This window comes from Cynoglossus semilaevis, chromosome 5, assembly GCF_000523025.1.
Source record: "Cynoglossus semilaevis isolate Cse_v1.0 chromosome 5, Cse_v1.0, whole genome shotgun sequence".
Lineage (NCBI taxonomy): Eukaryota > Metazoa > Chordata > Actinopteri > Pleuronectiformes > Cynoglossidae > Cynoglossus > Cynoglossus semilaevis.
The window spans coordinates 3,364,669-3,378,475 of record NC_024311.1 but is presented as its reverse complement, the minus strand read 5'-3'; the positions used below and the strand labels follow the sequence as shown (position 1 = coordinate 3,378,475).

Here is a 13,807-nt window from a genome sequence, read left to right as displayed (position 1 = left end):
GCAGCATACACCGCTCTTTCCGTCAAGGAAGGAAAGATTTCCCGTGTGTGTTTATATTTGAGTTCTGGATAACGGTGTGTGGGTGTGTGTGTGTGTGCGAGTGTGTTTGTGCGTGTGTGTGTGTGAGTGTTAGGGGTATTGTTGGAGAATTCCTTATCTGCCTTCCCTTCTCCTTCCTGCTATTTCCCCGTAGACAAGTCCGTCTAGTTTTTCTGTAACACACTGTAACATTTACTTCTGTGATTTTGTCGCAACTCGCGTTCTTTCGCAGACTGTAACGGTGTTCATAAAAAGTACAGCAAATAAAGACTCCCTGAGTCACATGTCTTTTATAATGAAGGATAAACTTCGGCCCCTGGAGTCAAATACTTTTACACAATGATCCGGTGTGTTTTTGTGTCGTGTGTATATTTTTCAGAGTGGGTGTTTGTTACAGCCGTGGCGTTGGGCAGTGTGTTATTCATCCTGTTTTTCGGGATTTGCTGGTGTCAGTGTTGTCCTCACTCCTGCTGCTGCTACGTCAGCTGTTGGTGCTGCCCCGACACATGCTGCTGCCCCAGACATTGTGGGTATAAAAAAAAAAAGTTCAAAATACAAACCTGTCATAAAAGAAAATGCTTTATGTGATATCTCAATGTGTTTTGTTTTTTTTTCATAGTGTACGAAGCAGGGAAAGGTATAAAGACACGTACCGCCACCCCTCAGACACCGGCCTACCCTCCGTACTTTGTCACTGGTGTGCCCACCATGCTACCCATCGCTCCACCCTCTCTCCTGGATAAGATATCTTCTGTTCCCCCCTCGGAAGGCACTATGCTGTCAACAGGTGAGGTCCTCGTCTGTAAAAAGCAATAGTTATTTCATCACATTTGTTTAGAGATAACGACGATGTAGCTTGAAATGTTCGAGGAAGTTTAAGAATCCTCTTCTTACATGGGCCTTGTTATTTGGTTCTTCTCCTAACAAAAACATCTTTTAGAGCAGGGGTCACCAACATGGTGCCCGGGGTCACCTGGTAGCCCCCCATGAGCTACCTAAGGTGTCTGTAGGGTATGTTCTAAAAATAGAAGTAGTCAACAAGAGGGTCACAATATGTACTGTTACTGTGCTTTTTGAATCAGTTCCACCTGCAGTGATATTCAAATGAGTGCAATGACGACGGTAAGAAGAGTGTCTACTATTGTATGTCCCAGAACTGATTATTTTATTGTCCAGGAAGTCTGTATCAAACAAGTAGCTCTTTGCATTACTAAGTGCCCTTGAAGTAGCTCTCAGTTTCAAAAAGGTTGGTGACCCTGAAGAAGGTGACATAAATTTCTGGTGTTGTGAGATTTTTTTACAAGGACAATAACTGATGCAAGGACTCACGCACTTGGCTAAAATGTGAGTAATCTTAACTTTCGGACCAGACGTGAAGTGCACACACGGTCCATGGAGAAACACTCAGGAATGTAAAGGAATCTTATGTATTGTCTCAGTGAACTGTAACGAAAATGCAGCCAAAGGTAGAGGTTTCCTGTGCTGATTAGTCAAGTGTGTATCTCCAGCACCGATGCATGCTGTAGGTCTCCCCTACCGCGTGCCGTCTCCTCAGGATCAGGATTCTCTCAGACTGCTACAGTATGTAGAGAAACAACTGGCTCACTTCAACCCTGCTGCATCCATCAGCCGTCAGTGTAAGATTTAAAAAACAAAAACAAAAAACGATTGAAATCATTCATGATCTATCCTTGATATAGAGGCTGCATGCTCCATTGATTTAACCTTGATTTTCCAACTTTCTTTCTTTTTGCTTGCCTAGCATACATTTCTGTAGTCTCGGTTTTTCCATCACTATTTCATGATTGACTTGCAGCTCTGCATGTCTCCTTCCTTGGAGGAAATTCTAATGACGTTCATCCTTTCCAGTTTTTTTTCCATTTAGGAAAACAAACCACCTTCAACCTTTTCATTTGGTGCTTATATATATTTGTCAATGACTAATCCTCTGACCTCTCCAGCCTGCAGTCTGTCTGAACTGAGCTCTCTCCACGAGGGAGAAAACGGCTTCCATCACACGTATCGAAACATCCAGAAGAAAGCTCTGCCCACCATCCCCGACCAGGATCCTCAGCCTGAAACTCAGCGCTTTTGTAACAACCGCAGCCCAGTCCCGCAGCGTCTCGTTGACCACGGCAGCCCAGAGCACCAGCGTTATTGTGACAAACCGCCGTCCCCTAAGCGTTTTAATGACCACGGTGAACCTGCACATCAGCGACGACACAGTGACGACCACTCACTTCCTTCGCAGTTACAGAGACCGGGCTGTGATCAGCAGAGACATCCGCACGACAGAGAAGACAAACACAACAGGTACAAACATCTCCAGTTCTTTTATGATCATTCCCTTCATACACACACACACACACACTCTGGAAACTCTGACTTGTCTTTTTCTTGGACCGTTCACTGCAGGTGGAATCCTCGCTCGGAGCACTTGGAAAGAAAAACGTACCGCGCAGCTGAAAGAAGAGGTTCGCTGGATGAGCTGGAGGAGTTTGCCTCTTTTCACAAGCTCAGAGCGGGTAGAGGTACAGAGAAAAAGGCGGAAGATCATGGGGAATATGAGATGGAGCGCCTGGAGTATTGTCGATATCCTTCCCACCGTAACGGTCCACCTCAGCACTATTACGAAGAAGAAAGTGAGCTCAGGGGTAACGCGAACGAGGATCATACGAGAAGAGGCCGGAAAAATAAAAACAACATAAGTCCACTTCCTTCACCACAAAGGAGGAGAGGCACCTGGGATAATGACCGTCCCGTTCCCGCTCCCCCTACAGTAAGTCCATCATCTTCTGCACAGGAGAAGGACTACGATGCCGTGTTCCTAAATAGTCTGCTGGAGCGGAAGGCTAAGCTGCGTGGATTCGGCAAATCGAAAAACGCCGACGATTCAGACACGCCGTCAAAGGGAAGCTCGAAGAAGAGCAGCAGCGAATCCACTCGGTATTGCGGCCACTCACCGAGCAACAGACCTGAGGTAGATTCACTGCCTCCACATTTAGACACAGGGAGGAGCAGGACTGATCGACAATCACCACGGCCACCGGCTGCACGATCCTCCCCGTCTCCATGTCTGTCCGTCCCCAACAGTAGAGAGGAGTCGAGAGACAGATCTCGAAAAGTGGTGAGTTATCATCTACAGTAATTAAACACTGATTTTATATTTGGAATTGATGATAAATGAACACTTGAGTTTAATTCATTCTGACCCTCGTCTCTAGTCACTCCTCCCTGCCTACACCCTCACATTCACATTTTTGTGCCCTGTTCAGTCCTAGGTATCTAACCTCACCCACCCAAACTACATCTGCTTCTCACTTGTTGAGCTTTCCACCTGTTTCCCTCTCATTCACACATGTGTAATAAATCAGGGCTGGAAACATTTAACATTTTTAATCTTGATTTGTTGCGTGATACTCTGTTAGTAATGATGATTAATCATATTGTTGCAGAATTCAATAATTAGTAGCAGTAGTATTTTGCAGAGTATTAATGAAAAATGCTGATATGTGAACAAGAGTTCAAGTTAGTTCACTAACACTTCAGACTTCAGACTCCTATATTGTTTATTTTATTGAATTACATGTGTGGTTTATTGTCACCACATGTAATTATGAAACATCTCCCACTAACTTGTACTTACTCCTCAGTTTAACAACTTTTTGAAGAAAAAAAAACACTTATAAAAAAAACAATATATACATAATACACAAAATAATATTGTGTCATATCTAGGGAGGTTAATCTTATTAACTCATTATAAATCCTGATGAACTTTACATAATCCACCCCCTTTGATTAATTAGATTGAAGATGCTAACAGTCTGACGGCTCTAATATAAATACAAAACAATTCAAAACAAATGTTTCAGTTCAGGTCGATCACCGTACTTTGTATTGACTTCAAACAGGATATTCCTTAAAATGCATTTTTCCTTCATATTTCCTCATTTTTTTTGACAGGTCAGGTTCAGAAGCCCCAGTGAGGACTAGGTAGATCATGTAACAGTTACTAATTATTCACCATATATATATATATATAGGTATATATATATATATATATATATCTCAACTAATTGGCCTTGGTGCTCAGAAAGAGCATTAATATGAACCAAATAAATCAGTTCCTACCTCCCCCAAACTTAATTGTGATTAAAATTCAACATTTTCCTTTGTTTCCTTTTCTATGATATTAATGAGTCATTATTAAATAATGTTTTATTATAGGATTTCTAAACACAAATATTTCCTTTTACCTTTTTACTCATTCGTGATAAATGATAATGTTCACCTTTTTAGACTCCCCATAAGATTTTTTTTCTCCCTGATCTCCTCCCGCCTCGTTCCACTGACCACAATGTTCATAAACGTTTTTGAACTGTTATTTTTGTTCCTTTTTCTTCACCAGAACACTCACCTCAGCCGAGATTCTCTTATCGTGTGAATGACTGATGAGAGCCTTGGATCAGATGGAACAAGGTTCACTGACACTACATATTACACGTATGTCAGAAAAGAACAGGATATCAGTGTTTATTGTTGAAACCTCGGGATATTCTTCCTCAGTGGCTGAAGCCTGGAATCAATCTTAACATTTCTGGATTGTGCCAATCCACGAGTGATGAAGTCATCTTTGCCTCATGACGTCTTTGCTGGACTTACATTAAACTTGTGCATTGTTTCTGCTCACTCCTCTCTTATTGACACTCTTATTAAGAAAACCTGACTCTGCCCTGAGCACAATGCTTGCATTCATTTCCATACAACGACACGGCCGCTGTACAAGAGCCTGGTTGTTGCACAGAAGGTACTGTATATGACAACGCTATTATATTAGAGGACACACTCTAGATTCAGTCAATGAATACAGGTCGATTTATTTCAACTATTGCTATTGTCCTTTACCAACAGTGTTTCCCAACCTTTTTTAGCCTCTTTTAGGAAAAGCCCATGGCGTATCACCAAACATAAATGTCACAAAATATATATGAAATAAAATTTCTAGTTCCAATTCACTCACAATTCACTTCCTGGGTATAAAACGTGGGCCTGTTTAGTTGAACACAACGCTAATAAACTTGCAGGAAAAGACACTTATGTAAAAAATAGAGAACACCATGTTTGTACTAAGGTGCCATTTGTTTGTGTGCAGTGTAAAGTGTACATATTCAATGTATGGGTGCGTGATGTAATATGATCATTGTAACATGCAAAGGATAACATTTTGCCTAAGTGTACAGTGTACATGTGTACTTTAAAATAAAGTATCTTAGTATGACTTTCAGCTTTCACATTCAACTCCCTTTGTTTACATCCTGTGCAGTCAGAGACGTCAAGGCCGTCCTACATGTGTTATGGTCTTGCATTTCCCATTTTATTTTGAATCCTACCTCCTGTGTTCTGTTCCCTCCTGTAGCTGCCTCCTCCACCGGGGTCCTGATAACATTTCTCTTCTGTCTGCATATTTACTGCATACTCTGTTGTGCCAGTTTGTTTCTGTCCTTCACTCAGTAACCCTACAGTTCATCTGTGATTCTCTGATTGCTCTGTTAATCTATCCTATCCTAGCCTTCTTTTCTCTTACATTTGCCTCATTGCCCCTTAGCTTCTTCTGACAATGGTACACTTACTAGATAGTCTTTGCTGTTAAGCACACAATAAATCCTCGTCACTAGAGGTAGGCCTGTTTTGCTCAGCCATCTATTCCTTCTGTATGGAGCGTCATAGTTTTTGTAATTTGGAGGCGAGAGAGATGAAGATGTTGAGATTTTCACTGGGAGTGACCTGAGATGATTAGAAATGAGCAGATGAGAGGTTCAGACAGCTAAGGTGGAACAGTTCTGAGGCAAAGTTAGAGAAGCATGGATGGTTCGGACATGTGCTGAGGAGAGAGATTTCATGCATCGCACAAAGGATGTAGATGAAGTTGTCAGGCAGGAAGAGCAGAGGAAGATCTCAGAGGGGAGAGTTGTGGGAGGGGGGAATGGGAAAGGATGAGATGGAGACAGATGATTTGTTCTAGTGACCCCTGAAGGCAACAGCAGAAGAAGATATCCTAAGGTTATGAAATCGAGAAGGAAATTCCTCATTAACTTTACACCTGTGATCCTTTGCGGTACGAACAGGCTGCTGTAGTTTCCTAATAATATTAAGAAAGAGAGGAGTGGAAGGGTGGAGTTCGGTTTTTTTTCCACACTGGAGCTTTGACATGTGGCACAACATTCAATCATTGCTCTAATTATTGGTCTAACCTTAATAGCAGTGTTATCACTGTCTGGTACCGGGGGAGTGTGTTTAAGTGTGTGTATGTGGCGGACGGAGGGGAGGGTCAGATATGACTCTGCCTGTGTAAAAGAGACAATGTGTAACCGAGTGATGACTCATGTCTTTGTTCATTGTTGTGACCACAGGCTGCATGTCCTCTTCTGTAAAAAAACGTGAGTGTTGCAACAACTGTTGGTTAAGTTAATAGATGTAAATAGTTTATAGAACGTCAGGGGAAAGAAACACGCATGATTGTTACAAACTGTATTGCTTTTGTCTTTGTGTACTGTAGTTTCTTAGGTCAGTGGTCTTATCCCTATTAAGATTATTAGCTCACGTATGAGACAATTATAATTAAATAACACTACATCTGGGATTTAAATTCAATTATATGATTATAATTATTAACATAAACACAGGTGCTTAGTTCAGCATCTTTTCCCCACTTGAGTTTCTCCTATTGATAACTTTCTGCCTATAGTGTTTTGGGGTCTTTGGTTGAATCTACCGCCACTATTTGCTATACAAAAAGATTTACATACACACACACACACATATATACAGTATATATACTCCCTGTAGCTGGTGCTCCCTGGTGTCAGCAGATTGCTGTAATGGGTGGGATCAGATCAGTAAAGACAGTGACTAAAGCTGGAGATTATGTGAGGAATGTTGGTGAGAACCTCCTTCCTTTACACAGACACCAGTAGGATTTACATCACATTATAAGGCAATGTTGTTTCTATTTTTGGTTTAGTTTCATAAATAACATAGATGGGAGAAACACACACACAATATATAATTCATGATCAAATTAAAATAGGCTGAAAAGGAGATAAATAGATAGATAGATAGACAGACAGAGCCCCAGACCCCCTTTGACACACTTTAATAAAGTACTCTAATTATATGCCACCATTTGGTAGGTGTGTTGTGTAGTGAAACTCAAGTATGATTTTTTGTTGTTGTTGTTCGAAATAAAGACGTAATCAGTAAGGTTTTTGGCCAAAACAAGAAAAGAAAATGGGTGTTTCTTCGTGGGGAGTTTCACGTACGCAAACCCAGTGGAAACTGGACTTGACGTGAAGAGACGTCATTTTATACAAAAAGTGACATCTAGTGGTCTATTTTCACAGTTACACCTCTAGGTCTCTATAGCTATAGCTCTAGCATGTTCTGTAATTGAAATGCACCAGCTCTCGACAGCCACCCTGTATTTGGACTTATCTGATTAATAATAAAGGTGTGGTTAATCTGACATTTAAAAAAAATTAAAATTCCTAATTTATGTTTTTGTATGCTGCTGCTGTAAAAGAATTAAATAAATTGTATGTACATTATATTTAATTTTTCTATTTTATGTGAAAAATGCTTTGACTTTCTACGTTGAAATAAGGGTTATTCACAGAAGGTAGATTGTATTATCAGATGCGATATTTATTGTTATATGTGTTACTTATTAGATAGTAATCATGAGAATTTAAATTGTCTGCAAAAACATTGTAAACTACAACGCTACTATGACTCACATTCTCACTGTGACTCATATGATCCATCCAAGTGAAACTGGGTCAAGGGCTGTGATGAAACCCTGCTCTGTGGAAGGTAGCAGAAGCATCATTTAGAACTCTTTTCTAATGGTGACCAACTGTATTTCAACCTTCTATTTCTGTCAACGTGATCATTTTCTATGGACGAATCCACGGACAATCATAAATGACTAGTGATTTAATTTAGGAGGAAATAAATATAATTTTACATATATTTATGTACAATTTTAATTTCTAAACCAGCACACCTAAAGTAGAATCTCGTCAAGAATTGATATTTTATAAAGCCTTAACTTTTTGTTTGCATGTTGTTTATTACGGGGTTATAATGTACCGAACAAACAGAAATAAATACTTTCGCTTCCGGTGTCTTTGGGTTTCCGGGAGCGTACCTGATGTGACGTCACATGTTCACTTGATCCTACCTGTTTCGGGCGTGGCTTTACTCTCGGTCTCGGTCTTGCAGCACATAATGAGGCCGTGTTTTTTTGGCCTCAACCCGATCTAGAGGCCAACTGCGTTCGTGTGTGAATTGTTTTCAACCTTAACAGTTGGTTTATTTTACTTTACTTTCGTAGTTTTTTCGTTTTGGCTTTTGGTTGGCCTTGACTGTTACGTCATTGATCATGCCCAGTAAACCTGCCGCCGCGTTGCTCCTGTTGTCTTTGCTCAAAGGTAAGACTAATTTCTCCATAAATCTACACGATATTTTTTTTATATATTTAAGCATTTCAATATAGAGAGTGGATTTAATGTTGAGTTTTCAAACTTTGTGACTTAAAACCGAGAGTATCGGTCTCACGAAAAATGTTTTGCTAACAGAGATAGTTATCTAGTTGTTTAAATCTAAGTAAAAGTAATATATAATGTATTGTTAATGCGTATTTATGTTGTTTGTTGTTCTATTCGTTTTAATTTAGCATATAACTTACGGTATAAATCTCAGTAAAATGTTTCAGATAATTCAGCTGGTTTCATTCCAGCTTTTGAATGTTCCTAGTTTCACGCTCCACCATTTCCTGTTCACCTGTTTATCCGGTTCTTCCACCCTGTAAACAAACTCCTCAGTGAGGACAAAACATCACACACATTTTTTCTCCTTCCGTCACCAATGTACCAATTCACTTCTAACAAATATTGTAAGCTACCAACAGTTCCAGAACTGAACTTTTAAACAATGTTTGTGTGATTGTATATCCATGTTGTGTCTCCACAGTGTGTGTCTGCATTCAGGTGATTGTTCCCCAGCAGCAGCGCAGCACGGCTCTGTTTGCTTCGGTTACGCTCCGCTGTGACTACAGTACATCTGCATCCAGCCAAGATGTTATACTCACCTGGAGATACAAGTCTTTCTGCAAGGACCCAGTGCTGGAGTATTATTCCACAGGTAAGAGACGACACCCAAACGCACCACAAAGACTGTAACACTACACTGAAAGATGTGGTGTTAACCACTACCTTTTTCAGTGTTCTTTTCAACTGGATGGGTCTGACATAGCTCTATATATACATTGTTTTTAGTGTTTTGTCCTCTTTACGCTGTTCTGCACAGTCTAAAAATTGAAGATATTTGTTCTCATGTGGTATGATAATACTGTGTATTACTTCTTCTTATTCCTTTTGATTGTGCTCAGCCCTTGGTTGAGGTGTTAAGAAATTAAATGTCCACCATGCGTTTTTAGATGTGGTTATTTAACCCACGTTCAGACGTGCTTCACAATTCAATAAGATTTTACTTTAGATCTGAACACAGGGCACTTGGTGATAAGTGACATTCTAATTAACAGACTTTAAAATACACTAGCCAGCATACAAACACACTGATGAGTCTGATGCAACACAAATGTCTGCATGTGTCCGACAATATGGACGAATTGGGGAGATGATGTGAGCTGTTGTAGATGGATTGTACTGTATTGTGAAAACAACGTCAGCACATGTTTCACTCAGATCCTCTGCACTTTGCCGCGAATGTACTTGATCCGTGCTATAAAGAATTGTCGCGAATGTACTTGATCCGTGCTATAAAGAAGGATGCGGGAATAAAGCAGGACGCACGAGAAATGATCCACCAATTGGCGTTAATGCACTTTGTTTTTATAAGAGAACATATTTAATTTTACAATCTCTCAGTATGCCTGTACATTATCATATCATTATTATAATGTACACATAAGTGGGAGTACACAGTCATAGCCATAAATGCAATGGTACTAATAACTAGCATAATAATTTCTTTCCGTGTTTTTGGTTTTCCGCCTTGGTTTCCTCATTTTTGGTTACGGCCAAGAATTTTAATTACAGTGCATCTCTTCTTAAAATATACGCGTTCAAGCTAGTGTTGCTGAAATAGCCTCCTAGTTATTTTCAGTTGATTTACCAAGTCAGTCATTACTGAAAAGTTGCAAAACAAGCACAGCTAAATAAGATTGGACACATTACACATGTGAAAGACGATTTCCTGGGACTGCCAAACGGTGGTGTCCTGTAAGCAACACTAATGGCTTCGTCTTTGAGGGTGATCTGAAAGAGCACACTCTGGGACATGTTCCCAGATTGCACCATCATCTTCACTGATATTTCCTGGATCACTGTCATATTAGCTTATTTGGTTGTATGACTTTACAGCGTACCAGTCCGCGTTACATTAGCTTATTTGGTTGTATTAATGCATTCTTCACATCTGACTTTACAGCGTACCAGTCCGCGTTACAGTTAGGACAAGACCCGGCCAATGACTGTCCTGATCGTCAGCGAAAAGTGCGTACTGTGGTCCAAAAGAGAGGGTCCAGCGAGCCGATCCTGGGATCAGAGTATCGTGAACGAAAGATCTCCATCCAGAACAGTGAGTCATTTGTGTCTACCAGCACGGGAAAAGGAACTGAAATAAAGAAAGTTGTTGAACCGTCTCCGTTAGTTCACGTGTAATTTTGACGCTTTCGTTGAAATGCTGTTGTTAAAACAGAGTGCTTTCCCCTCCCTGTGTGTGTTTCAGAGGCAGATTTGGTGATAAATGAAGTAATGTGGTGGGACAACGGTGTGTACTTCTGCAGTGTGGATGCCGCCGGAGACACAACTGGAGACTCGGACAAAGAAATCAAACTCATTGTCTACCGTAAGAAAGACAAAGAAGCATGTGGTTTAATGCATGGTTTCTGATTTTATTTGTAGTCCCTCTAAAGGTTGGCAGCATGTACTTTGTGCATTAACACTGACCAAAAAAATATAGATTGATGTTGTAGATAAGGCTAATTGGATCCATAGTTATATTCATTGGTTTTTTTGTTTTTTTTCCCTCAGACTGGCTGACGGTGTTGTTCATCGTCATTGGAGCGCTGCTGCTCATCATTCTTTTTGGTGTCTGCTGCTGCCAATGCTGCCCCCAGAGTTGCTGCTGCTACGTGCGATGCCCCTGCTGCCCACAGCAGTGCTGTTGTCCAGAAAAAGGTAGGAAACGTTGACAATATCAAAACTTTGACCACATGGATAAAGATGCAGATTTTAACTCCACAGCAATAAAATTATTTTTGATTTACAATCATGATGGATAATATGGATTACATTTGGGTCAGTGTTGATGAACTTTTCTGTCCTCATCTTCCAGCTGTGATGCAGCATCGTATGATGAAAGAGGCCCAGAGAGCCATGAATCCCTGGTTAGGAGGGCAGCCTGTGTATGCACCGATGAGCCACGTCTCCTCACAGATGAACCCACTGCTGTATCCAGGTAACACAGAGTGACTGTCAGTGGTCGCTCAGGCCTTATATTTTTGATCAAAGGAGGAAATATTTCGAAAGGGGCTACACCAAGAACCAACAATTAGTTGAGCTGAATTCTGCTCTACAATTTTTTTCTACATTTAACTAGATGTCTTTATTGTTTGCATTCCCAGGAACTTCTTCTGCCAATAGCGTCCCTCTGAAGCCGATGCCTCTTCCTCATCCTCAGTCCTCGGCCTACAGTGTCCCAGCTCCCAGTATCCCCAGCAGTCACACTCCTGCTAACAATCACATGTTGGATTACCTAGAAAGTCAAGTGAGGGGGATGGACATGAACAGTCCTCTGTTAGTGGTATGTAACTCGCTGTGCCTAAATCATCTGTGAACTCATATCATATTTTTTAATATACAGTGACATACATTATGTGAGACTCTTGGTGTTAAACCTGATGCGCTGTTCTATCTTGTTCATACATAAGAGCTGAACAGGCAACTGCTTTGAAATAATACTCAACGATACAATATAATTACTGGGGTGGAGTAGGGGTTAAAAAACGTGACTTACATAATATTATGTGTTTTGATATTGCACAATGTTGTGGCGTTTGACATAAAGTACTGATATATTTTGTGTGTGGGCAGGTGATGCTTGTTTTCAGCATTCCCCTAAAGTACTGATATATTTTGTGTGTGTGCAGGTGATGCTTGTTTTCAGCATTCCCTTTATCGTCTGTGTCTTTCCTCTCAGCAGTCTCAGCCACCTCCACCACAACACATGCAGCAGATGCCTCCTCCTCAGCACAGACCTGTCAATGTACCATTCTCCCCTGGCCCCCCGAGCATGATCTCCGCCCTCGACGATGGCCCAAAGGAGCGCCGTGTCATCAACCTCCCGCCGATAAGAGAGCCCCAGAACCGACTTGCCCCACCTGCACCCAGAACTCGCCCCCCGAGCTCAAGTGAGAGCAGTCGCAGCGGCTTCGGTCGTCGTGAAGATCGCGATAGACGCTACCCATCGCCCCCCAGATCCAGAGGTATTCCCCGGAGCTACAGCCAAGACTCCCTTGACGCACGGAGTCACTACGGAGCACGAGGAGGCATGGACCTCCCACGGTCCCGTTCTAGAGACGACCTATATGACAGCCGATCCAGGGGAAACTACTCTCCACCAGCATCACGACATCCAAGAAGAGGGTCGTGGAGCTCAGACGATGAGGGCAGCAGGAGGGGAGGAGGAGGAGGCGGTGGCAGAAGGGGAGGCGGAGGCGGAGGCGGAGGCTGGGTTGACAAACCTCCCAGCTACACCGAGTACGAACCTGGACAGAAGCCAGGAGCACGAAAGAACGACCGCTACGCTGTAAGACAATCCCTGCTGTAGCTTATGGTCCTTTTAACAATCACATTGGTGCACTTTCATTGTGGCAAACACAAACATAAACACACCTAAAAGACATAGTAAAATGTTAATAATGATTTTGAGTTAAAGTGAAATTAAACTAAAGTAAGTGTGTCTCTCTCAGGACAAGAATTCTCGCAGTGGCAACAGCATCGTCATCTGAACTTTCCAGCTGCCAAACGCCCTGTGACCTCTGGTTCAGAGAACATGCACAGCCTGTGTAGGATTCATCAGATCAACCCTTTTTATGAAAAAGGAATGTTTTTAATAATGTTATAGTGTCAAAAGCTGAAGCTGATTTTTTTTTGTTTTTGTTTTTTTAGGAAATATGTTAAAAAGCAACAAAAAAAAGAAAATCTAATTCTACAATGGAACCTTTTTGATTACAATATTTTATATAGAAAACTTTTAAAACAGAAAATAAATTACTGCTGAACAGATTTCTTTGGGAACAATATCCCCCTCTGCTGGTTATTGGGTGCAACTTTAATACTAAATTGTTTGAAAGCCCCTTGAGTTTTCTTGAGCGTTCAAAAGGTCTAGTTGTTAATAGATAAAGTTTACCGACACTAAGTACTAACTTTGGAGGAAAATACTCAGGGGCAGTAAATAACTTTATTGTACAATTATACAGTACTTGTTACAAATGGATGCATCAAACCTCACCATTCTAAATGAAACATGTAAGTACTGATGTTAGCTTTTGTAATTTCTGTAAATATGTTTTGTCACGTATATGCATTTGATTAACAGATATTCCAAAGGATAAGGAATGGTTTGTTGTAATAGATGGTCCGTACGTACGTAAGTTAAAAATGCAAATCTGTAAACACTG

General features: G+C 41.0%; 2 protein-coding genes across 6 annotated transcripts in view; both read left to right on the top strand.

Annotated features, from left to right (window-relative positions):
- The window catches only part of LOC103378667 (immunoglobulin-like domain-containing receptor 2), a 12,277-nt gene extending 6,951 nt beyond the window's left edge, over positions 1-5,326 (top strand). For 3 of the 4 annotated variants that reach the window (XM_025055680.1, XM_008309949.3, XM_017032658.2), the window contains 6 exons: positions 419-565; positions 659-826; positions 1,548-1,676; positions 2,001-2,352; positions 2,455-3,166; positions 4,451-5,326. In XM_025055680.1, the coding sequence (XP_024911448.1) occupies positions 419-565; positions 659-826; positions 1,548-1,676; positions 2,001-2,352; positions 2,455-3,166; positions 4,451-4,486 (1,544 nt within the window). In that variant the 3' untranslated portion in view covers positions 4,487-5,326. The remainder of the gene's footprint in view (positions 1-418; positions 566-658; positions 827-1,547; positions 1,677-2,000; positions 2,353-2,454; positions 3,167-4,450) is intronic. The other variant, XM_017032659.2, reaches the window with a different exon arrangement.
- A 2,885-nt stretch (positions 5,327-8,211) lies between these two features.
- On the top strand, positions 8,212-13,494 carry ildr1a (immunoglobulin-like domain containing receptor 1a). 2 transcript variants are annotated; one of them, XM_017032660.2, is made up of 9 exons: positions 8,212-8,531; positions 9,073-9,243; positions 10,552-10,701; positions 10,852-10,971; positions 11,157-11,303; positions 11,461-11,583; positions 11,750-11,928; positions 12,328-12,933; positions 13,097-13,494. In XM_017032660.2, exons 1-9 carry the CDS (start codon positions 8,483-8,485, stop codon positions 13,133-13,135), a joined length of 1,584 nt encoding a protein of 527 aa, XP_016888149.1. In that variant the 5' UTR covers positions 8,212-8,482; the 3' UTR covers positions 13,136-13,494. The 2 variants fall into 2 exon arrangements, with proteins under 2 accessions (XP_016888149.1, XP_008308173.1); XM_008309951.3 differs by having other exon boundaries at positions 8,218-8,531; positions 12,325-12,933.
- Positions 13,495-13,807: the final 313 nt, after the last annotated feature.